At 31.6% G+C, this 26,816-nt stretch overlaps 1 protein-coding gene across 1 annotated transcript; it reads right to left on the bottom strand.

The window, feature by feature from the left end:
* Positions 1-1,461: 1,461 nt before the first annotated feature.
* LOC124543168 (leucine-rich repeat-containing G-protein coupled receptor 4) lies at positions 1,462-24,775 on the bottom strand. Its single transcript, XM_047121242.1, has 8 exons — positions 24,386-24,775; positions 4,842-5,010; positions 4,518-4,724; positions 4,261-4,449; positions 3,835-4,065; positions 3,495-3,716; positions 3,157-3,355; positions 1,462-2,673 (listed from the first exon to the last, which is right to left on the bottom strand). Exons 1-8 carry the CDS (start codon positions 24,709-24,711, stop codon positions 2,252-2,254), a joined length of 1,965 nt encoding a protein of 654 aa, XP_046977198.1. The 5' UTR covers positions 24,712-24,775; the 3' UTR covers positions 1,462-2,251.
* Between the last annotated feature and the right edge of the window lie 2,041 nt (positions 24,776-26,816).

Here is a 26,816-nt window from a genome sequence, read left to right as displayed (position 1 = left end):
TATCATATGTCAGTGTAGGCTACATAATGAGGAATGAATTTTATTTAATTCATGATTATTTTAATTGTGCCTACAAACCGAGGCAGCCCAGTGGTCAGAACATGTGAACTTATCCGAGGATTGGGGATTCAAACTCAGGCAAGCACCGCTGACTGCTACTGAATTTTTATTAGCTGAATTTATATATTTATTGTGTTTATTCATCTCGAGCTCGGCGGTAAAGGAAAATATCGTGAGGAAACCTGCATGTGTCTAATTTCAACGAAGTTCTGCCGTTGAGTGAATCCACTAACCCATATTGGAGCAGTGTGCTTGAATATGCTTCTAACCTTCTCAAAGGAAGAAAAAGCCTTAGCCCAGCAATAGGAAACTTACAGGATGTTACTGTTTATTTAGAAAAATATAAATTTCTACCATTTAAAAAAGTAATTAATTCCGGATATTTCTGCTACATACAAACAAGTTACAATTTTTAACACATTATAATATTATTGTAGATGGTCAGCATCTTCGACGTATCGTGTGCGCGTATGAGTCTTTTTTTGATATTTAGTTATATATTAAAGCATACCTTACCACATCATATCATAGCTTCACCATACAGTACGCAAGCTCACACACACAGCTGACTCAAAAAATAAACCTGCTTTAGTTTGGGATTCAGAGCTAACGTGAAATTCAAATTATTGGTTCATTCCATGACAGGCGCGCTACCTGTTATACATCGACGGTGCTATTGATGAACGACGCCTGAATAAAGGTATGCTTAAAAACTTCGATGCTAGTGTCAACAACAGCTGTGCAAAGTTTCGAATTAATCGGATGAAAGGAATATAACCGCATACGAAACAAACAATGAAGGTAAACGTATAAATTAAAATGCGCTCAATAATCCATCTGCACTTAAACCCACCTATTACTTATGCCAACATCTGACTGTATTAATAAATCTATGTATATTTTATTATATTTAAAAAAAACATATGCTTATTAAAAAATCTCTTTAGATAAGTTACACTAATTTTACTATTTAGAAATTGTGTATAAAAGAAATTTAGAAAGGCACATACATTTTAACGGTATTGTCAAAAAAAACATAAGATAATAATAAATAATAGCGATCTCTCTTCACTGAAAAACGTCTTCAGAAAATAAGAGTTTCAAGACAACAGACTAGTACCTGTAGTACCTATAAATAGGTTGTAGGTCAAATTAAAATTCACGCAAACACTTTATTAAATAATTAAAAATTATAAAACGGCGCTAAAATTCTATTTAATATTTAAATTTTTATTTGTGACTGGTTTCTCCTCATTTTGGAATATTTATTCTTATTATATAAATATTAAACTCAGACTACTATTTCATATGGTAAAGAAACTAAATATAATGAGAATTAAGATATCTAAAGTAATTGTTATATATTATTTTGTTGGGAAATTTTATAAGGATAATAAAATCTTTCATAGTGTATTATTTATTCCAAACAACAACTACAATCATTATTTTATTTCCGTATAATGGCGAATAAAACTACAAGTACATCGACCTCTCTGAGCTAACTGAGCGATCGTTATGAGAAGACCTAATCGAAATATTTGTATACAATAATAAGGGAAGGTTTTTAAAGCACATTTATTGAGTATGTTTCGTGGTTAACAAAGATTTTATTAGTATTATTGTTACTCCCTCGTGTAAACATATTGCTCCTACGTTAGGTTAATCGCCAATATAAATTACACTAACACCTATAATATTTATAATTAATAATATTACGTTACATAAATTATTTTAGGTACAAATTCAGGGTTTATACACTTGTGTTATTAGTATAGTCCAAGAGTGCGACACTTCTACGTGTTAATTGAACTTCGATATGCCAATGTTTCGTTAAAAACAATTGTCCTAATACGCAGCGTCTACGCCGAATACACAATCACTCAAACCGTCATACTATGACGACAATCAGAACACATACAACAGTTTCTACTCTATGCTTATAAATGTAGTTTCGTATGGCACGTGCATCGCTTGGCGTGTTAGAAGATATCGAATAATATAAAGAAATAAGGATGCATCGGTAACTATAACTCCTATATACATCACGAAGGTTTACAATGAGAATATTCCATGCATCCAACCAAATCAGAACACACTCTGACCTATCGTAAGTCAAAGGCAGCATATTTTCTAAGGCGAAGCACTCAGTTCGATGGCGTCGTTTAGCGGCGGCGCCGGTGCTGTAACACATTCACTGCGGTGAGGAGTTAAGATCACGTAGGCGGAGATGATCTGCGAGGGGATGAGATTTCTCTCTTCGTTCGTCCGGCCACTTCACTACCACGTTGGTGCTGGCCGGAGGCAACGTCACTGGCGGCTCTACTAGCACTGGCAGACCACCCTCACGTTCTGGTAAAACGTGCCCAATCAAGGCACCCACGCGTTGATATGCCAACTGAGAAGGTTGAATCTCTCGTCCGTCCAGCATTCCCACACCCGTATGCGTGACGACGATGACAGGTGTGTCGGGTACGATGTCGTTGAGCGCCCTCATCAGAACAGGCGCCGACGTCTGAGTGGCCACACACGTGGACACGCCACTGACGCGCGTGTTCAAGCTCTCCAGTATCGCTACGAGCTCATATAAGCGCTCTTCGCATAACACGGGGTTATCTGTAAAATAATACAAAAATAAGCAGATATTAACTGAGATTATGTCGTCCGAAAAAGTTAATAAAGACCAGAGAAGTTTTGTTTGCAAATAAATTATTCTAATAATACTTATAACTAACATTTTTAATATAACGTTTATAATATTTTGTATATAAAACAGCAGTTATATTTGACGCTGATTTATGTTTAGTTAAGTCTTAATTTAAATAAATAATCGAAGGATAGTTTAAATAAAACATTTCATAGATACATAATGACATAGAATTTTTAGAAAAAATCGCACATGCATGTTTGAAAACGTTTTGAATTAACATTCGCAATATCGCCACAGCAGCAAGTTATCGCTCTTATGATATTAATCTTAGGGCTACATCAATAAAATAGTCAGGCTATATCAGTAGAAATATTCAGGTACATATAGCATTTTATATTTACAATCAAGTTAAAATTCTGAAAAATAAAATGATTAGAAGCAGAACCAACCTTGAAGATAAATCTTCAAAATACTGGGTACTCCATTGATAGTACATCTTGATTTCGAAACAACTTCGTAATTCACAGATTGTATTTTATTATAGGACAGGTCAGCTATACAAAGTGACGGCAGTCCATGAAAATCTTTATCCAGAATAGTTATATTATTATGATGAGCAATAAGCTCCTCCAGAGAAGGTAAAAATGTCTGAAAACAAGCAAATTTGTCATGAAAATTTAATGTTGGTCACAATACCATATTTTTATGTACAGAGGAAACATGTCATTCGCAGAGGCTCGCATAGCTAGGTTTGATAGTTTTAGCGATTACCCAGTACTTAACAAACCTTTGAAGTTTCTTCCAATGATGTTATATGATTGTGAGATACGTCAAGTAACCTCAGATCCTCTAAGCCAATTAAATCATCCGGTGATATTTGTTGTATCTGGTTGTGGCTTAAATTAAGACGCAGAAGACCATGCAGACCCATTAACGCCCCACCCAAATTAAGAATATAGTTGTGGTCCAATCGTAATTCTAGCACTCGTGTTTCAACATCAACAAGATTCTGTAATCATATATTTGTTTATATGAGGAACGTTAGTATATAAATTTTTATTAAGAAATTTGTTATATAATTCTAAATTTGAACATTTCACAGAACTAAGATACAGTAAAAATTTTACCTCCATGTTGCCTGTAATTCGACTTATTTTATTGTGTGAAAGATCAATCACAGATAATCTTTTCAGACCTTTGATTTCTTGTAAAGAGAATTCAGTTAAGCTGTTATGAGTTAAGTTTAAGTAGCGCAGTGATTTAAGACTCCTCAAAGAACCGTTCAGAGATCTTAATTGATTGTAAGCAATATCTAAATCAGCTAAAATTTCTGTTTCCGAAAACTCGTCTTCAGCCAACTGTAAAACAAATTGCATTGATAACGTTATTTATATTTTGGATATATTTTATTCGATAGTATTTTGTTCGTTATTTTTGTTAGATATAGGTATTAAACTTTTGACTTAAATAAGGCCGATAAGCATGTTTTCAAGTACATTTCCCATACGAATGTTCCTTTTTTTAAATAAAGTTAATTTGAACGATTGACTCACCGTTTCTATTTTATTAAATGATAGACCTATTCTCACTAGCTTTCTAGACTTCTGCAACGCGCCATCCAGTGTTTTAATATTATTGTCATAGAAGTATAATGATTCCAGAGAAGGCATTAGTCTTAAGTCTTTCGGTAGACTTTGTAATTCATTATGTGCGGCGTGGATAAGCGCAATCTTCTTAGCTTTCTAAAAATAAAATATTCTGATTACATGTACCTTTAATCGTGAGAATATTTAGCTATTAATTTCCTTACCACTGGTAGCTCATTGTCAATTGTTTTTAAATGATTCGCGTTTATGAAAATCCACTCTAAATCATCGAGATCCCGCAGCGCTCCATTCAGGGTGTTTAATTTATTTATTCCTAAGTGAACGTGTTTGAGAGCCTTCGGTACAGCGTGTCTTTCAATTTTAGATATTTGGTTGTCTGCCACGAGTAGGTGCTCTACTTCTTGGATATCCTATTGAAATTAAAATATGAAGTATTGCAATTTCTTTAAGAAATATACATTTTGGAGTAACAATTACAATCATTGATATTTCCTTAATAAAAATAAATATTGCTATGGTGTGCTTACTTTGAAATCTTCCTCGGTCAATTTGGTGATTTTGTTTCTGCAGAGGTCGAGCGTCTTGACGTGTGGGAGATGTCGGAGCACGTGTCGCGGCATTTCCATCAGAGAGTTGTCTGATAAGCTGAAGTAGTCCACCAAGTCCAGCTTCGTGAAGACGCTCTCCTTCAGTTCACTGAAATTACAATAAGGACATTGTTAATTTTTTATTTCTGTTACATAATTTGATTCAAACTGAATTCGAAAGGAATTAAACTGTAAACGTATATAAAATAAAAAGAAAAAAATATAATAAGCAAAAAATATAATAAGCAAAAAATTACAAACAAGAATTCGACGAAGAAAACTAAAATACAAATAATGCTAATATGATCATGGTTGGCTCCTAACAAACGATTTGCTCAACAGTCCAAACTTTAAATTATGTAAACACATTTAATAATGATAGTCTGATCTAAATCACCCTAATCAAGATGATGTTCACGTTATATCTTCTACACTATACGTCGAATAAAAATAATATAAATAATAATTACAGGCCTAGCCTGTAGTATGTTACCACTAGAATAGAACTAGAACTTAGAATAATGAATACAAATTGAAATTTGATGTCTAAGAAGCATGGCCGGCGAAAACTATAAAAAATATTAATAATCACACTCAAAAAAATATTAAGATATAGGTACTTTAATTGATGTGTTGATAAAAGTAGAAAATCAACTTTGGGTGTATGTAAAGAAAACCCATCATTTTGGTACATTATGCAATATTATATGATGTAAGTCTAGTTGCGAGAATACAATAATTATGAATTAATACAAATTATAACTGAAATTTACATGCTTCCTTAAAAATGTCAACTAGGACACTCATGCTATCAAATATTTGTAAGTGATCAAAAACGTTCCCAACTAGATTTTTTTATAAATATCTCGTTAACACTTTAATTATAATAACACGATAATTTCAATAATAAAATCAGTGCTCATAGCATTTTAATTCGTAGAAAACAAAACGATTGACCGCGTATTGTTCTCTAAACAAAAAATACAAGTTCGAATTAAATAAAAAGCATTCGTAGTGAAGTTGATAAAAGGTTAAAAATAAAATTCTTGTTTAAATATATCTTTTATCGCTTACTATTTAACGGCCGACATATTATCAAATTATTATTTTAAAATGTGTTTATAGCATTTTCCATAGTAAATAATAGTTTGAAAACATCGTCACTCTTTACTCGGAATTTTATTGATTGATAATATTATATTTATGTTATTGAATGGTATAACGACTTCACTGCGTTGCATATTAAGAATTATTGAAATTTAAGACAATTATTTTACTTAATTAATTTCAATAGTAATTTAATTGTTAGAACTCCGTATTAGGTTTCGCGGATCTTTTTAAGCATGTTTATTATAAAACAATTGCATGGCATAACATTGGATATACGTTATATCTGAGTACGTTATGATAAGTTTCGTATTTTAAATGTCGAATATCCATGTATTAAAATGTTTGCTTATGGTTACAAGTGGTATTCATTAATAAATCAGGTCCTTTAAACTGAACATCTACATTCAAATAGCTTTGCAATTTGATGAAAAATGATACATAGGACATACTTATTTATTTGACATACAACTTTTATTATGATTAACATTAAAAGCGCTTTCAATGTCGCAAATATGAAAGATTAATAGAAAAAATAAGCACAAATTCTGTAATAAAATTTTTTAAACCTTATGCTCCATTAATTACAAGATTGCAATTAGGTAAATCTAACAACAATTTTGTAGCAAACTACTTTAAAAGTAAGTCACAAGTCACAATAAATTTTTGGAGTTAAATTGCCTTTCATTTCTATTAATTCATATACAACGCAATCTTAATTAATCCTTATCAAAATAACTTCATACATATATACATTGTACATGTAAAGTATACACAAAAACAGTGTTAATATTTTATTCCAAACATAAGTAATCTTACTTACGTCTTCAATAGTGTTTTACTATAGATGGGTTGCTGAGCGAGTTGCATGATTAACATAGTTATATTAACTTTTTTATTTTATGCATTTAGTCTAAGTTTCTCGATTCATAGTGACCTTAAGTATCGTTTTAAAAAGTCCTATGGTATGGTATGGTGGCCCTAAAATATCAACGTGACTTAGGAAATATTAGTTACCTTTTGTAAGAAAATAATACAATAAAGAGCTATGAGAGTCTGCCCAGTCGCATATATATAACCCCTCTAATATTTCGAAAAATATTTAATTCATATACGGTACTTTTTAAAACATATATTTTCATTATAACTACTGTTGCTATTAACATAAACGTATCTTTTTTGCTTGAAAGAAGAAAAGCTTACGAAAATTTAGTACATATAACGTACTTATATTATGCAATTCCCTACAAAGTGTATTTATTTCTCATATAGGAGGAACCAATAATATGTAATGTATATACAAACACTCACACATCTGTACTTACACAAAAAACCCAGTCGTTATGTACGAATGCACATTCATATGGATATAACCCTTACTGGGCAGCTTCGATCTGATTTAGTTACAATCATAATGTTCTAATTTTTAGAAAAAAAATTATTACATCACGTAAATATTTAATAATTTATGAATAAATTAAACAACATCACCGGCTTTCTTAAAAAGCGAGAACTCGAGCTAAGAGTTTTAAATTATCTAATTCGAAACCAGAAACCACCTTCTTTTAGTTATTTTTTATTATTTTTATGTAATAAAAAATAACTATGAAATTAAAAGTAATTAGAAACTTTAATTTCAGGACTGTATCCCGTTGTTAATTTACACGGGTAATTTAATTCAATTTCTAATGGGATAAAAAGTATGAGTAGAAGTGTTATGTTATATGAATTAACTTAAAAGTTCGATCGTAGTCCAACTTTAAAGCTCAAATTAATTGTTATAAAAATAATGAAACTATTTTAAAGTACCGCTATTTGAGAGATACAATATCTATATTTTATAATATAATAGTAGACTTATTTTGTAATGCGAAAAAAGGCGATTCGTCCGACGTTAACCCTTCGCCGTTCCATACGCTCAAAATTTAAATAATAATTTAATTATATTTTGTGTTAAATAAAAACATTTTTCATTTGACTGATTAGTATCAAAATTCTAGGAATATTAAGATTGTTTACGTTAGGTTAATTCTTATATCTTTCACCACACAAGCGCAAAGTATTTGTAGGGAGGGGATCTGAAAGCAACCACAAGCGACTTACATAAGGCCCGAATATCACGAAAACATTACCCTTATAAACTATCACAATAGTTACCTGTTCTATTTATAATTAAGGCATTAGACAAGTATTGTTAAGCAACTTGTGCGAACGATCGCGGAAGACATCATAGCAGGTGATGTGCATTGAATTGACGTTGCATCAAGCGTGCATGATGCCTTAGTAAACACGAATGTGCAAGGGTCAACGTGCCCGGGGTTATCAATGCAGGGGCGGCGCCAAACGGTCGCATAGCTCTGTACCACGCCGCTGGTTCATGGAATTAGCGAAATTTTGCGGAAATGCATTCATCGTTAGATTCATCAGCCGTCATCTTTAAATCAAATCTAAGCTTGTACTTCGTTTGAACTGACATAATCTATATATATTCTTCTTTCAAAAGGATGCATTATCCTGAAGTGGAACAATTGTTGCATTGCTAAACCATAAGGGCAGTTATAAGCATTTAAAATGGTTATCCTACAGGCTTACAACGAAATAATTCATTGAAATAATTAAATTGTTTCAATAAATGCTATATCATCGCAATTAGTAATGTTAACATCGCTTAAAACAACAATGTATATGTAGAGTGAGCAAGATATTAAATGAATAAAATTGTATATCTATAAATTATGTTCGATACTTTAAAGGTCCTCATATATCATATAATATAAAATGATTCAGAACAAAGAAATGTTAATTTAACATCAAAGTCGTTCACCATGCTTTCACTACTTTTGTTGAATGTTAAAGTTATTTTTTATAGCGTAATTTTGTTTCATTCGAATTGTCAGATAAAGTTGGGAATTCCATTTGTATGTTTTTCCCTCTTGCCATATCGTAAGCAGGATGATTATATTATGTTACAATTAATTTTATATTCAGACATATCTACAAAAACTGTAATATATGTTCCTTTTAAGAAGCGTGTCGTATTAAAATAATAATTTTACACATAATTCTCGATTCGAACGATCAACAGTTCAATATGAGGCGGGTTTATCATCTTAGCTACTAATTACAATGATGTATACATACAGTTCAAGAATTAAGCAAATTATAGTTATAAGAGGGCGCGTGTAAGTCTCTATCGATATAATTGCTTCTTTATTTTAACTTTTGTTTGGTTTAAAAACAAACAATCTCACATTGTTTCAAAATGTCTTATACAATTAAATGCTTAATAATATACAAAATAATTAATAATAATATCAATGTGTATTAAATATATAAAATAATAGCTCTCGTTTCATATTTTCTTTCTACTAATTCTTCTTCTTCATATGAACATCTTCAAAGAAAAGACGTTATATAACAAATATGCAATACAAAAAGTTCTAAGACCTAAAAAAATTGAATTTATTATAATATTTTATATTCAACTGAGTATTATTAAGCCTCATATTAATAAAAACGTACGCCTAAAACGAGGGTACAAAATACAGTCCGGCATTAAGAGTAGCAGTGGCCGGTCCGAACGATTCATAATTGTCATTCTGGCTTAGGCCAAAGGGTAATTAAATTACAAAACGAGACCAATTAAACGAAGCGCTAGGCTCAGCCTGGACGTGATTGTACTGGGACCTACATTGATGTATTAACCGAGGCAAGGTTGACAGAAAAACTAACCTTGTGAGCCATTCAACCTCAATGGAATGGATGAACTACAGTTTCTGCCTAATAATCAATTAAAAAATAAATAAAACAACTTTTTTAATCGCATAAGGCTGTGATTGTATTATAATATGCCAAGGAATTAAGGTTGTGTAGAAATGAATATATTATTATAATCGTAAACATATGTATGATATTGTTAAACGATTTAATGTTGTATAATATGTTGTGTATGTTAGTACATATAGATATGAAGAGAACGCGCCTGTTGGACAAGTATAACCTATACATACAACACATATTGTGTTGTAACTTTATGGATACTTGATTTCTTAGTACATTTTACTTATTAATTCTTATCGTATATTAAATGCAAAAGTTTTTATGTTGTTGTATGACACTTCGTACGAGTAAAATTCAAACGAAGTTCATGAAAGTTTGTATGGAAGTTCACAATTCTTCAATGTTTGAAATATGGATGCGTTGCTTATGTTTACAGTTAAAGACATTTATGATGCCATTTAAAAAAAACATTAAACACAGACGTTAATTAAGGGATGAACTTTTGTGTGCAGGTTTGTCATTTACTAAATAAAAGTCTAGTAAATATTGTAACATTTTTCGTAAATTAATTAGCGGTTGTCTCTGGAACCTGGAATTAATTTGAAGTTGCCGCTGCAGACAATATTTTTGGGAGCAAAATACGTAAATAAAATGGTATGAATCGTGTTTAAGTTTAATGATGGCATGAATCTAATACTTAGGAATCATTAGTTTCAGTGGATTGTCTAGAGTTCAATCGATGTGATATCCCAACACACAGCACATAAATATATAGATTAGGTATAGTATGACACTGTTCTATATAAAAGGTTAATCATTTATTGATTTTAATGCTGTTTTGAGTATTACAAATAACTGACTGAATATTCAACAATTTGTTAGAGCATTAGAATTAATTAAATTACATAAAAGCGTGTTTTGTCGTCGTTCGTTGTTTTCTTAGCCCTCAAGCGAACATAAGTTCTAGTTCTTTGAGAGAATTCCCAGTAAATATCAAAGGAGACAAAGCGATTCCTATGTCATAGAGCGGGGAGGATATTTTACTTTTAGTTAAAGATAAACGGAAGAGGTAGCTTTTTTAATCATTACAATTTAAGTGCGATCTGTAATCACGATATGATATTAAAAAAACATAATATTTTGAATATGGAATACTGTTTCGTTAATTTTCTTTTTGGTAAAATATCAGAGTTGCGTTTTGCGTTTGCCATGTGTAAATCATAATCCAGCATTGTGTTTTATTTATCAGGCAAATTAAACGCTGAAATAATCGGGGGAGGTGTTTTGTAGATTTACTCTTGACCCAGTTAATGTGTTATCGGAGCGACGAATATTAACTTATAAAAATGTAATATAACTGAATATTATATTTGAATATTTATTAATAAGTTAAAAACTTCTTTTAATTGTTATAGGATAATAAGTAGTGATTGCAAATTGTGAAATCGAATTCAAACAGTAGAATTGAGGCTGTTCAACCGTCAGCAATCGAAGGATTCCTTTTCAATTTTCGTACTGATTCAATTGATTGACGATGGCTATTGTTATGAAAATTATGTTGTATACAACAACAACAATAGGCTGTTAATTTCCCACTGCTGGGCTAAGGCCTCCTCTCCCCTTGAGAAGAAGATTTGGAACATATTCCACCAAGCTGTTCCAATGCGGGTTGATCGAATACGCATGTGGCAGAATTCCTATAAAATTAGACAGATGCAGGTTTCCTCACGATGTTTTGTTCACCGCCGAGCACGAGTGATGAATTATGAATTATGAACAAAAATTAACTTCAGAAAAATAGACAATTAATGATCTCGGAACATAAAAATGAAACTATAATTTTGGAATACAATTATCGATTTTTACTTACATAAGCTTTTAATACTATTCGGTCAATGTTTGTTCGACTATCTATTTGTGTCAGGAAGGAGAATCGAATAATTATTTATTCAATTCGAGGCTAGACAATGTTTATAAAGAGTCGCGAAAAAGTTAAATATTATCTTACTGGGATTTCGTAGTGTTCCATATAGGAAATATACTTTTATCATTTTGTTTGCTCAGTGTTGACGTTGAATAAATTAAAACGTAATTAATTTAAAAATATATTTATATTCCGTTTAATACTTGAATTCGCATTGGCAGAATAAAAGTTTAACATCGTAATATAAATGTCTATTGGTTTTACGTGCACGCCAGTAAAGCTCCGTGAGCACTATTCTTTTTTTTCATTTTAATGTAAATATCGAAATTTCCACTCGTGAAAAACGTATGAAAACCCTTTAGTAGATTTTGAGTTTAATTCGTTCAGTCAACTGACAGACAGACGTGGAAATAGGATTTTGTTTTAAAATATTTTGTGATAAATTCCGTTTGAACAAACGGGACGTGAAAACCATCGAATGACTTTTGAGCTACATAAGCTTGTCAGAATGATTTAACGTGTATCATGCTTCATACAGACGCTGCAATTATAATATAAAGTTAGAACATGATAAATAATTTTTAACAGAGTAGGAATACTTACTGTTGCGTCGCAATATATTTACAACAATATCATGTATATTCACAGTAACATTGATAACTTTGATAAAATCAGTGATAATCATTGTATATGCACTAGAAGTAAGGATAAACTTATAACGCCAAGTTTCCGACTCCGCAAAGTCAATAGATCCTTCTTGGGGCAAGGTATCCGTTTCTATAATAAAATTCCGCAGAAATTTTTAACTTTGCCGTTTAGTAAATTCAAATCGTTTGTTAAAAATACATTGGTAGAAAAAGCATACTATTCGATACAAGATTTTGTAGATGATAAAAAAGCGTGGAGTTAATACCTGTTGACTTCCAAGCAGGATACATTAATTGAAATAATTGTATTTAATTAACATGACGCTGTATTTTTTAAATGTTAAAAAAGAGTAACTACTGAGTTTCTTGCCGGTTCTTCTCGGTAGAATCTACTTTCCGAAGCGGTGGTAGCTTCACTTAATTGTAAAATGACGATTCAAAAGTGCTTATAAAAGCCTACTTGAATAAAGTTTATTTTGATTTTGATTTTTGAATCAGAAAAGTATCAAAACTTGATGACAACGAAAGGTTATATACAATAGTTTTTAAGTCGATGTGAGCATATTTGAAAAGCACTGTTTTAAATAATCTTTTGCTATAACTTTAATTATATCAAATTCATAATTTGTTAGTTATACTGATAATACCAACAACACAAAACAATAATTTTAAATAATGTTCTTTAAAACTCATAGCCAGAGTTTTTAATGTTTTTTTTTAATTTAAGTGAACTCGAAAATTAGAATCTTAAAATAATATATATGTGGGATTTTTTCAAGTCGGTTTTAGAGATAAATAAGTATCTCTTAAGAGATTTATGGAAATAGAGAAATAAATAAATAATTACACTACATTCAATTAAAATAATATATGCTGTGCATACTGTTCTATTCGTATTAAATATGTGCAGCTACAGTACATGTTATAACTACTCTGACAATAGTGATGGCAGAAAAACTAGCATCCTAAAACTATCCAAATAAATTAAAATAGGTGTAAAAGCAGTGTAGTAAAAAGTAAATGTAGATTGGAATAATTAGTATAAACGACAAAAATTTTGAAATAGGATTTTTTTTTATTTTATTGAAGAAATAAAACAATATCCAAATATATATAGGATAATCGACGTATAACATACACAGTAATACAATAATGTAAAAAAAAGCTAATGTGCATGTACAAGGTAAACTAAAACTAATACAGCAATAAAATAAAATTAAAAAAATATACACAAATAAATTTGTCTACTATAAAGGCGACTTTAAATGAGTGTGTACCACATTGTCATAATCCAAATTGGTAAAACACTCAACTGTCAAATGTTACATCAAACAATGACATAAAATAATGTTCGGTTGATATGGCAATGAAAAGAAATGACATAGCCAAAAAAATATATAAATATACACACAACAACTATCATTTATCCTTCATTGTGTGCAAAATTTTCAGTTTTATTATGTCTAAACTAGTTGACTTGATCTAAATCAACGTGGGTGAAGCTTCAAGAAGTAAATGCACTTATAGTGACCATGCTCTTAATAAATAATTTATTTAACTGTGACTACATTATTTTTGCACAGGTAATTGCGTTTTGAGCAATAAAATGACATTTTGAAAGTAGTTATAAGTTCAGCAAAAGCGAAACTCTTTCTTTGTCTAAAAAAAAGAAAACGTTATTAGTTAAATGATAACAACTTGATTTTAATGGCAACACAAAACGTTATATCAACTACCAACTACAGATACCAAACACTATCGTAATATCGCTATCGATATAACGTTTTTAAAAGAGATCTCCATCAGTCAGCAGAAACGATGACCATCACAAAATTTAGTCAATAAAAGTACGACGATGGATTATAATAGAGTTTAACTCATCATTACAAAGTATAAAACAAAGTCGCTCACCACTGTCTGTAATTATGCATGCTTTGATCTTTAAAATTACACAACGGATTTTGATGTCTTTTTTTTAAATGTCATTTTTAATAGATTGATTGATTAAAGAGGAAGGTTCATATACATGTACAACATAGTAGTGAAATACTGACAGGTTGAAGCCGGGGCGGATTGCTAGGATTTTTACAAAAGTAGAAGAGATAATCTAAAATAGATGTTTAATGTTTAAAAATTTCTTGACAATATCTTCTAGTATGGTGAGGTGAGGTCAGTTCAGAATTATGTCAAACCTAATACTGTCACGTGTTTAAGTATATGGAGGCACATGAAAGAAAAATACTTTTAACGTGACACCACCTACACGCTTTTCAGATACGAATTAATATTGTTTTATTCAAGTCCGTTTCATATTGTAAATTCTATTATGAAGACTCCCTTGTTAAGTTCTTTGTTTTTATTGAGATTCATTCAGAATTATAAAGATCGTAATACACTTTCACGTGGACACAGGCTATAGTCACGTTTAAATATATGAAAGCATCTGATTTCGAAATACTTTAACGTAACACCGAACCTCCTACGTACGGTCCTCTTTTAGCTTGTTTTAAAAATGTAATTAATTGTTCTGAAAGCGCTTGGTAACCAACTTTTTGCAGAGACAAGCTCTCTTTGTTTTTCTTTTGTAGATGCGTTACTTGTTTAGTATATGTCCTAAAATAACCACTATTTCTAATAAAGATGAGTACAACATCATTTAGATATTCATTGATCGACAGCTGCACCCGCTGATATATGATGATGTATGATTTGATGAACGAAATCATCCAAGAAAAAAATGTTTATTGGAAATTATAAAACGGATCCATTGTGGATGGACATGGAATATGGAAGAAACGAAAATGATGAATATTTCTGGCTAGTATAGATTAATAATATGAAAAAGAGTAAGCTTAGATTATAATATAAGATGAACGAACAATGACGCGGAAAACGCAACATACATTTAGTTACGCTAAATACAGTGCGAATGACTTTGGGCCGTGAGTAGTCCAACGTAACTCTTCACCTCCCTCGATAAAAAGTTATTCTTGAAAACATTAAAAGCTTAAAAAAATATTATGATTTATTTGACGTTTAAACTTAAGTTCTAAATTAGAATAACAGAAATAATTATCCCTAAAGGTATCCCAATTATTCTCTCGTCTTGAACTAACGAAATAAGTATCGCTAACGATATATTTTTTCTTACTAATGATTATATTTATAGTATTGATGGTTTTCTGACAATTCAGTTTAAAGGAAAAAAGTAATATCGATAATGTAAGTTGTTATCAAATCGCTTTTACGTGCGAGTGAGATTTGTCCACTCTGTCCTACTCTGTCTATTCGGGTATCTGCATCTCAGAAGTTCCATGTTATATTGATATATCTTAAATAAGTTTCCAACTCCGCAAAGTCAATAAATCCTTCTTGGATTCTTGGAGATAGGTATCCGTTTCTATGATAAAATTCCGCAGACATTTTTAACTTTGCCGTTTCGTAAATTCAAATCGTTTGTAAAAAAAACATCGGTAAAAAGGGCATATTATTCGATACAAGATTTTACAGATGATAAAAAAGCGTGGAGTATAATACCTGTTGACTTCCAAGCAGGATATATTAATTTAAATAATATTATTTAATGTTGAAAAAGACTACTACTACTGAGTTTCTTGCCGATTCTTCTCGCCAGAATCTTTTTTTTTTAATAAAAATTTGTTTTTTATTTTATTTTTATTTTTACTCTTTTATCTTATTAAAGAATATAATTAGAATAAATTAAACGAACAAAATAATTTTGACCGCCCAGATTGTTCAAATACCCCTTAGTGCGGCGGTAGCTTCGCTTAATTCTAAAATGACGATTCAAAAATGCTTTTAAAAGCCTTCTTCAATAAAGTTTATTTTTATTTGATTTGAAAAAAAATAACTTCTCATTTATTAATATAGATTTAAATATTGAAAGGAAATTTACATTTCTAGTTGTAAAGTTATTGAAACTGACCGATTACAACAATGTTGCTTCTAATAATGTTATTAGTCAGAATTATAGATTTCAAATCAAGAGTAAACACGCAATACTATCAATTCTGATTTACATTTTGTAGACAGTTATTTTATGTAACTATATTTAGTCTATTAGTGCTAATTGGCTCTGATAAGACGTAACATCTACCTTCATATCGTTATTGAATGAATTTCTACTAAGGATGGAACTCAGTAGCTATAAGTGAAATAATTTTTATCTGCCCTGCACAAACTTTAAACGTACAAACGTTGCAATCCAATTTGACCTTTGACACGTAGAAATAAAGATGTTAGTTATTCCAGCAGCGACAAATAATCGACATTAAATTGACATGACATCATTAGTCGATATAAAATTATCTATGGTATTCATAACGTATTCGTGAAAAAATGGCATGTTGATTTTCATGTTCAGAAAATTCATTATAGAAACTTTTTGAGTAACATTTAATTAGTTGTTAACATAGTAATATGATAAGTCGTAACATAGTAGACACATTAGAATATCACATGGAATATTTGAATCTAAGTAAGGTTTGTTTATCTTCCTCTTTCTGCAATTGGAATAGACTATACATAATTATGTTTCTGTTTATAAATATTGAAATATTGTTCGCAATTTAAAGAAAAAACAATTCTGAAGAACTTTCAATAAAAAAGGTATCATGAAAGTCTTGGTTTTTTTAACTCATGACCGTTATAGACCTGACTGTAGCTTTATTCTACTAATACTTAGAATCTTGATTATAATTATAATGAAAAACTAAAATAAATGAATCGAGTGGTAAATATTATACGAGTCCTTGCTCCTTTATAACTCCAAATTAAAAGTTATGTAGTAAAGTCTATAAATACACTTAATTGCTTCCTACATATTGGTACTTATATTAGAGGAGATATTATAATTTATTGATATGTTTATGTTATTGTACATTTATCCAGCGCTTAGAATCGACGCTATGACCTTTACACGATAGGTTTAGAATCTATATTCGTAGTAAATGCGACGATAATGAAATGTTTATAATTCACACTTGTCTATTTTAATTAATCCTATTACTAGCTTTTAAACCCTTTACTGGTAAAAGTATGAACTAAAATAGTATGTAAATTCCTTCCAACTGAGGCAGATTTTCATCCAACAAAATTTTTACTGATGAAATGATTTATTCGCTGAAATTGATCACATGACGCCAGTCGATATTGTGCTTGCACGGGTTTGAACTCGTAATATTTAATTATATGGTTCTGTGGTTCTAATTATCTTAGCTGTTTGTAAATCAAATACTGTAGCATTTTCTTACGATTCAGTTAATTTCTAACTAACCCGTATATATAACATAAAAATAAGAGAGCCGGAAGAAACGGACGTACGGTACCGAACGGAAATTTTATTTGTATTTAATTTTATACGTTTATAAATTATATTTGTAGATTCACGTTTTATAATGCTGAAATAATCTTGTTACTTTTACCTCGAACAAAGGAACTTTTTATAGAAAACCTCTAACATAATTTACATTTTAATATTTCCATTCTATTCACAACGGATTGTACTCTTAGATTGCTTTTAAAAAAATCGAATTATAAAAGTACTTCGGAATTGAAAAAGCTGATATTAAATCATAGTTACAATCCATTTTAAGTTTAACCAGTTTCGTTAGCTCTTTCGTAAATTTCAAATGAGTTTTAAGTATTTAAATTTGAAACCTTGTTTCTAAAACAATTATAACTTGGTGCGGAGTAGTACACTACGAGTCTACCTTTCCTAGTAGTTACTGTACTACTACAAAACTACACGAAATTTATTTATTTACTGGATGGTTCTTTTATCTTTATCGATTCCTATATAATCTGTAACTTTGGTTAAAACAAAGTATGTATTGAAAGTAACTATGTGTAGCTTTTATTAGAGGACATTATAATAATAATATTATTTACTTCATTTATTTCATAGACACTATTATGTACAGTATTTATGATAATAAAAATAAAAACAGTTTGCTTCTTTGTAAGAAATGTGAAATAATAAACTCACGTTGGAAAACAGATGTAAGTAAGCTGATTTAAATATACAAGAAACGCTCGCAAATATTGTGCGCGGGGACTTAATACTTAGAGAACATGAGAGACGTGTATTTCGCAGAGGACGCTTAAGATGTAATAACTTGTTTACAAAGAACCGTATATATAACAATATTTGTTCACAATTTTTACATGACTGCCCGTAAAAGCAGTTTAATGTTTCCATATATCATGTGTATGTTTTTATTCCAACATTATTTTAAATGTCTGAAAAGCTTTTAATGTGTAGTGATGATATTGGAACACTTATTGGAATACCATCACGTGAGAAACTGAAGAATGGAATTGACAGCGTAGTCTTGAATTGATGATGATGATTTAAATTTCAATTATAAAACATTTCATTTACTGATGCTTTTTTTTTTGACTCAATCACAGATCTTGTAAGATCACTAATACGAAGCCTAGTAATGATGTTTCGTTTGTGCTGACTTCTAAAAACAATCGAATATTAAGCAAATATTTTTGTTTTACTACAAATAGTCCTTCTTCAGTCTTCCAAGAGCTGAGATGGCCCAATGGTTAGAACGCGTGCGTCTTAACCGATGATTTCGAGTTCAAATCCTAGCAAGCACTACTATATATATGTGCTTAATTAGTATTTATAATTCATCTCTTGCTCGGAGGTGAAGGAAAACATCGTGAGGAAACCTGCATGTGTCTAATATAATCGAAATTCTGCCACATGTGCATTCCACCAACCCTCATTGGAATATGTTCCAAACCCTCTACTGCGTTGGGAAATTTACGAGCTGTTACTATACTTTTTTTAGTCCTTTTTTGTTCCAATACACTAAAACTGTGAAATTAAAATATTTAAATATTTAATATACATCATTCTGGGAAATTGTAAAGAAATTGAAACTTATTTACAAAATTAGCAATACAGGAAGAAATACATGGTATGAAGTAATTATAATATGTTTACGATAACATTTGCTAACTTCCAACGCAAAGTTAGTCCTTATGGTGCCAGCTCAGGTCCGTTAAATGAAGTATTATATTACGTTATGAAATTACAACAAATTGCTTTGCAACTGAAATCAATTTCTTAGAAATTTTATACGGAAATTTGCAATTATTAAATTCTGATAACTAAACTTGGGCAAAATCTTGAGAAATAATTATTTAAATCCGAACATTTCATATTTATTTTTGTATCACTTAATTTTATTGCTATATCTATTTTAAGTTTTTATTTATATATTTAATTGTGAGATTAACTTATTCACTCTTGTTTCGTGTATCTATAGTTACGCTAATTTAAACAAAAATCTGACTATAAAATCCTGCCTAGCCAGTAGCCATCACAATGAATTACACCTCTATTTCATAACTACAAAAAAAAATTCTTATTTAATTACTCTATATTAATAACTATAAACAAATAAATCTGGAGCCTCTGAAGAGTTTTACGAGTTAACTCAAAAATGACCATAGAACACTGCCGTTAAATGCTAAAAATGGACGTCGAATATTATATATATTTTTAAATAGCAAAGGTAAAAATGTACGACCAAATAGGCCACCTGTTGGTATGTAATCATCATCGCCAATAGATTATGGTGCTTTAAAAAATATCAGATAGTCCATACATCGCCAATAGGAAACCTTTTGATCTAAGGAGTAATGTCGCTTGTATTTGTAGTTGCACTGGCTTACTCTTCCTTCAAACCGGAACACAACAATACTGAGTACTAATGTCTGGCGGTAGAATATCTGATCGTACCTACCCAAGGTACCACTCAATCGCAGAGCTTAAACATAGTAAAGCTTCAAATATATCAAAACGTAATTGGGTTAATATACGAAGTGAGTTCTAATAGAACTGTTTCCTGTCTACAAACAAAACAAATAATTTGAAATTCCAATCATCGAGTCGATGTATGTTATTATTAATACTTACTAATTCGTATTTATTTTTTCGATTATTTGCTAAACTTATTTAATTCTCTTTAGACATTTAACATTCTTCTACACGATTAGTGTCAACCAAAGAAAGTAACATGCTTTTACTTCAATCTTTTCTTAAACGTTCTTTATAGTTAACAAAAAATATTTGAAACGTATCAGACTGAATATTCTGCACGTATAAGTTATTTTAATGGTATCTTGCTAATGATATCAAATACTGACATTGTGCTCAATCATTCAGACTTCCCATCGGCGTAAGAGGATGATCCTCTTTCATTATAATAATATGGTGGTATTACCATCTTTACTCTAGGGCACACGGGACACGTGCCCAGGGCTCCCATTCTGAGAGGATCCCGAAGAACCAACAATTTCTATCACACGCTTGTCCTCATGTCGTCTGATCGAAATTGACATATTTGTAAGAATTATGTCAATTTTATTTGTAAGAAATAAAACATTACGATTTTAAAAGTAGGACTCCACCTTGATGTCCGAAAATCCACAACAGAGCAATTACTTTTCATGACATTTTCTGCCTCGCACAACCACTTTGTGGAACCAGCTTTCGCCGGCGGTTTTTCCGAACTGATACGACATAGGAACCTTTAAGAAAAGAGCGAACTCCTTCCTCAAAGGCCCCTGGTGTTGCAGATGTCCAGGGGCTGTGGTAGTCACTTTCCATCAGGTAAGCCTCCTCGTTTTCCATCTATGTCATAAAAAAAGGAAACTAATATATAGTCGTGCTCTTCATATTTCTTCATATCTTCATATATTCATATTCATGACAGAAATAGACATACTATAGCCATCTCATTGTACCACCAATTAGACTCCTACGAATGTAATTACCGCACCGTTTATTTTAAGCTATATGTATGGCTAGTTATCAGCAAATACTAAATATGGTAGTAAATATCTACCCAAATGTATTGATGCCCAAGGACCCCATAGCATAGCTTGAAACGCCTGTGTGGTGTGCTAACATCACCATAGGATGCAAATAATCACCAGAATGTACTTTATATTCCCTCACTCACATACCCTGTTAGTATTGCAACCCAACAGAGTCGGTTCCAAGTCTTATATAATTTTTATAAACACTACCAAATTCAACTACTGCATGAAATATTAATTGGAAGCAAAACTAAACGTTAAGCACGGGCTAAAGTTTATTTATGAAAAACAATTAACATTTGCGTCTTATCTCGTTTTTATATTGGTTTATGTTGTTTACAATATATGTGTAAAAAATATATGCTGTGTTGTAAGTGCGATGCGTTTGCGAAAAACGAAAGAAAAGATCGGCCGGCGAATTAATTTTCGATGGTTGAAAAATATCACGGAAAACAGCTAGTTAAACGGCCAGTCGGGAAACTAAAGCTCATAATTACAATATCATACTGATATATTGTAAATCACTTCTTATATATTTAGTCTTACAATTTAATCAAAATCATTTTATGTGCATACACGTTATTAAAACAAAGTTGCCCCAACTGCTTTGTAAAATTAATTCGCCATAAAGAGGTAGATTGAAAAGGTGCATTTTGCGAATCAAGGGGATTCGTGCTTGATCTGATTAAAGGTCTCTATCATGGTTTTATGCACAAACAAATAAATTATTTCTGCAATGCAAAAGTACTTAGCACTGTAATCGTTCTAATGAAGATGAAGCGATGTTGCGTTTATCTGCGTAACAATATTGTTTAAGAAACGTGATGTTTTGATAATAGTTGCGTATTATTTTTTAAACGAGAAAATACATTAACGTTTTAATAATAAGTTTAAAATAAATGACTAAATTTTATGATATATGGCATCCGGCGCATACCGTTCTTTCAAGTTCATCAGTACCTATATCCTAAATCTTAAGCAATTTTTGTAACTGGCTTGGTGAAATTACTTGAAATTATTGTGTAGTCGGTACATTACTGATCATCTGCATAGAATATCTTATTTTAGTGAGTCGAACTTTCAAGAGACTCTCGGTTCACTAATAAATTTGGGGTTCCCACAGGGATCAATTCTTAATTAATTTATCTACCTCATCTATATAAATGCTTTGCCATGCTAGTGACTAACAATCATGACATAGTATTGTAGCATGAAAAATAATAATAAAAATATCAGTTTACGAGATTTACACACTTAATAAAAAGGGCTAGCAACATTTTTTCAACGTGCGTTCAATATATTACTTAATTCATTTCATATACTGCACTATCGCGAGAATATTTGTGTTTTACAAAAATATATAAGTATGTACAATGTACATATATATGCCAATGCAATTGGAATGTTCTCCAAATATTGATCCTTTATGAAGGCCTTTGACCAGTTGATTTTACCTATATTTTTAATGTATATATATGTAATGGTAGAATAATTAAATACAATACATATTAAAATAATTACACAAATATTTGAACTAAAATTTATATGCTTGTCAATGGAGACCACTTTCCCGTATTATTTACCGTACTATGAATTTTATGAAAATGAATCACTGACTGGTAATCAACATTAGTTAAGCTACCAAAAATCTTAATCGTTTTCATTGGCGTATACACCACGCGGTCAAGATTTATACAGTAACTAGTTTTAGTTAACATTTGTATATATTTTTGGGTAGTAGAAATGTTAGTCTTAAGAAGTTCTGAAGATCGGCTTATCTTACGAGCGTAATTGGCAATTTCGCTTGTTTGAACATTTGAAAGTGTTTCCAATAAAAAATGATGCTTTACCATTTTTAAATGTAACCTATTCTAGACATCATAATATACGAAATAATATACATCATTGTTAACAAAATAAAATATGTACCTACGACTTTACCAAAAATCCCCGACCATTTCAGTATATTATTATCAAACGTGATATTATGTAATAATTAATAACTGTGTTATATACATAATACATATGTATTAAATATTCATATAACAAATGACTTTTATTTTATTAATAACTTTGCAATAGATATTGAAATCATACCGGATACAGGAGATTTTCAAAGCGAGTTGTTTACTTGCTATTTGTTTAACTGGATTTGTCAAACAATAACAATTTACAAACAACCGTCTACAGTAATTTGTTAGTACACCATTAGTAAATATAGTGAATATGACACGACCAATATGATATCATTCAATTTTACTGCTTTAGAGGCGACCTGCGATAACCCGGCGAACTATCGCACTGAGTCTCCTAGATGTGATCCCCATACGTAATTGGAATTCATGTAGATAGTTTTAATAATTAAAAACAGTATTACGTATTTCCTACCCTCTGATTGTGTTATAAATCGTATTGTTCATTTTCTACTCTCTTCCATTATCACTTCGCAACGAAACTGTTGTCTATCGCATTGTAAATAACACCTACGAAATAAACAGAAGATTATAATTTGAAATAATGTCGCCTCGTGAACAAGTGCACTGAGTACCTACTTTCTGTTGACTCATTATTCCACAGAAATTAGGAGCGATTGAGGTACAGAGAAATTGTTATATTTCGTGTACATTTTTATATGGCACGATAATGACTATAAAATTTTAAGATCAATTGCGGTCAATAAGTTTCGGGTTGACGGGTCACAGGCGTCTTAAATGACGTTTATAGATGTCGAAAACACAAAACGATACGTCTAAATACCGACCGTCGATGATTAGTTTATATTCTTCGTGTTTGCTTTTATATTGATAATCGACGTTATTGTGCTGATAAGCTTCGCTTTCAATAATAACGCTATTTCGAAAGGAAATTTACTGAGAAGCGATCGCATGTACGTTCACTAGCTTCTTCCTGCGGCCTCAACTGTGGATTTGCAATCAGCCCTGGAGAGGGCGCCGCCCACACTCCTGATAACGAACCGATTCCCATCGCTGTCGTGTCTCTTATCACAGACCTGTTGTTTCTCTTTCAACTCACGCACTGTTTTGATGTTTCATTATCACGTTTCAATAGGTTATTCGTCCGACCGTTTTACACAACAAAGAGCTTACACATTTTTGTTTACGGACTAGCACAGGATCCTATCAGAGTTTAAATCGACTTGCCTTAAGTTGTCGAAGTTGAGTTTGAGCCTCGTAATGGAGAGGCCGAGCTCGCGGAAGCTGTGGTCGGCGAAATCTGGCAGCTGAGAGTAGGAGATGTCGAGGCCGATTTTTGTTTCGGGGCTGAACTTGTTGGTAAGGGCGCGTGCGATGTCTTCGTAGGTGTTGATGCGTTGACATATAACGAGGATAGCACCGGTGCCGACGTCCTCGCGTCGGCAAGTACAAGGAGAAATCTCGCGCCTCATGGCACAATGCAGGCTAGCACCGGCGCCGAGCTGGCCGGCCAGCGCGCTCAGGAAGGCGGCAGCAAGCGCGAGCGCGATCATCGTGTGAGCCGGTCGGGGCTGGTCGCGCTACTGCCGAGTGCCGCTGCGCGCACGCTGCCGCACCCGCGCACTCTGGCCACCGCGCGCCGCCACCGTCGCTGCGATGCTCATCGCGCTACGCACCGCCTTCGTCACGCACCAATACTGCCTATGCGCAATCTGCATTTTTCTTTTCAAAAATAGAATTCACACCATGTATATTCGATTGAATAAAAAAACAATATATTTTTTTATAGGTAATGCAAATAATGTTTGTCAAAATTCTTACATATTTATAATTCATAGTTCAGTAACAAATAAAGATGATATATATTTTTTAATATTAATATCGGTTTTTAAAAGTAAAGTAAGCAAGCACTGACATAGGATACAGATAACGAATAATTACATCAATAAAAGTGAGTAGGCACATAACAATTCCAAGAAAATAACCAATAAATAGTAAATGATAACATTCGCGTATTGTACGTAAGAATACATATTATTTTATAAAATATACCAATATTAGACAATCGTGTTCGATATTTAAATTTAAAAATATATAACATATTTTTTGGACTCTTCGAAAATATTATTTAACATGTAAATTATATATAAAAAATCTAAGCTCTGTGCATTTCGTCGAGTAAGTACAGATCATGTATCAGTGATGCTATCGCTAAAATTCGACTGAGAGAATGTATTCCTGACGATTTAGTTCGACATGACAAGAATATAAAACACTTTATAAGCATTTAATTATAAATTTAATGCTAAATTATAATATGTATTGTAAGATGATATGATGAAGCAGATAATTTTCCAGTTCATTATTTTATGGTTTTTTAATAATTGTTCTTAATTACAAAATCCAAAAAAAGATCCTGTAACCTAATGTATCATTATTTTTACCTTACGAATATTTTTTATGTGTGTTAGGGATTATCAGCAACCAGGTTTTTACTTGGTGGTAGGGCTTTGTGCAAGCCCGTCTGGATAGGTACCATCCCCACTCATCAGTTATTCTACCGCCAAATAATAGAACTCAGTATTGTTGTGTTCCGGTTTGAAGGGTGAGTGAGCCAGAGCCAACTACAGGCACAAGGGCATAACATCTTAGTTCCCAAGGTTTGTGGCACATTGACGATGGAAGGAATAGTTAATATTTCTTACAGCTTCATTGTCTATGGGTGATGGTGACCACCTACCATCAGGTGGCCTATATGCTCTTCCGCCAACCTATACCATAAAATAAAAATAAATAAAAAATAACCAGGTCAGGTTTTCTTATGACATACGCCGCCTCTAATTCCCTCCTCTTGTTTCCGTCAAGTGATGATGTTCTCCATATTTTAATCTGTTTTCCTCTATGTAGCTCTCCTTTTCTTTCATACCATTCAGTAACTTTTATAGGTCACTTTTCATCTTTTGTTCTCCACATATATCTCGTACATCTCCATTTCCGAGTTCTTATCTTTACACCTTTATCTACCTCCATCCGATATTAGACAAGTATGAAAATATCGAATTCAATATCATAGATTTTATTTACAATGCAACATTTAATTTATATTAATTTCAACCTTCACAACTAACATTTTATGTCTCTTGTGGCTATTCCACTCGCTCACCTGCCCTTTAAACTAAACACAACAATACTAAGATTACTAAGTGTGACATTTATAACCTGATTAGTATACTGGCGCAATCAAGTTGGACGAGAATTACTCAATGAATGACTTGACATCAACCCAAGTAAATCGCAGCTAATTATAGTTGGTAGTCCAGGCATGATCTCCAAGATAAAAATTATATTTACCACCTTTAAAAAAAACCTTTTTAAATATAGAGGTATTACTATACCCTACTATTCCAACGTTAAAGATCTTGGTGTGTATTTAGACCAGAAATTATCGTGATCAGTACAAATACAAAAAGTCAGGAGAAAAAAAATTCGCTGCGTTGAGCTCATTACGCCGACTCAAATCTGTACTTCCAATTCCTACCAAAATTATTCTAGCAAATTCTCTTCTTTTATCAATTTTAGATAACGCAGGTGCAAGTTGTCCTGATCTACCTGAGGACCAGCGTAATGCTAATCTTGAGCGATTAGCATAGTATTGCTA

This window comes from Vanessa cardui, chromosome Z (genome assembly GCF_905220365.1).
Source record: "Vanessa cardui chromosome Z, ilVanCard2.1, whole genome shotgun sequence".
Classification (NCBI taxonomy): Eukaryota; Metazoa; Arthropoda; class Insecta; order Lepidoptera; family Nymphalidae; genus Vanessa; species Vanessa cardui.
This window is presented reverse-complemented; position numbering and strand designations above follow the sequence as displayed.

Excerpts from the sequence above, each read along its gene's own strand:
- LOC124543168 (XM_047121242.1), bottom strand. The coding sequence starts at position 24,711 with ATGATCGCGCTCGCGCTTGCTGCCGCCTTCCTGAGCGCGCTGGCCGGC. Across the intron at positions 5,011-24,385 it reads CTCAACTTCGACAACTTAAG|TGAACTGAAGGAGAGCGTCT; the intron begins GCAAGTCGATTT and ends TTGTAATTTCAG. Across the intron at positions 2,674-3,156 it reads TTTGAAGATTTATCTTCAAG|ATAACCCCGTGTTATGCGAA; the intron begins GTTGGTTCTGCT and ends ATTATTTTACAG.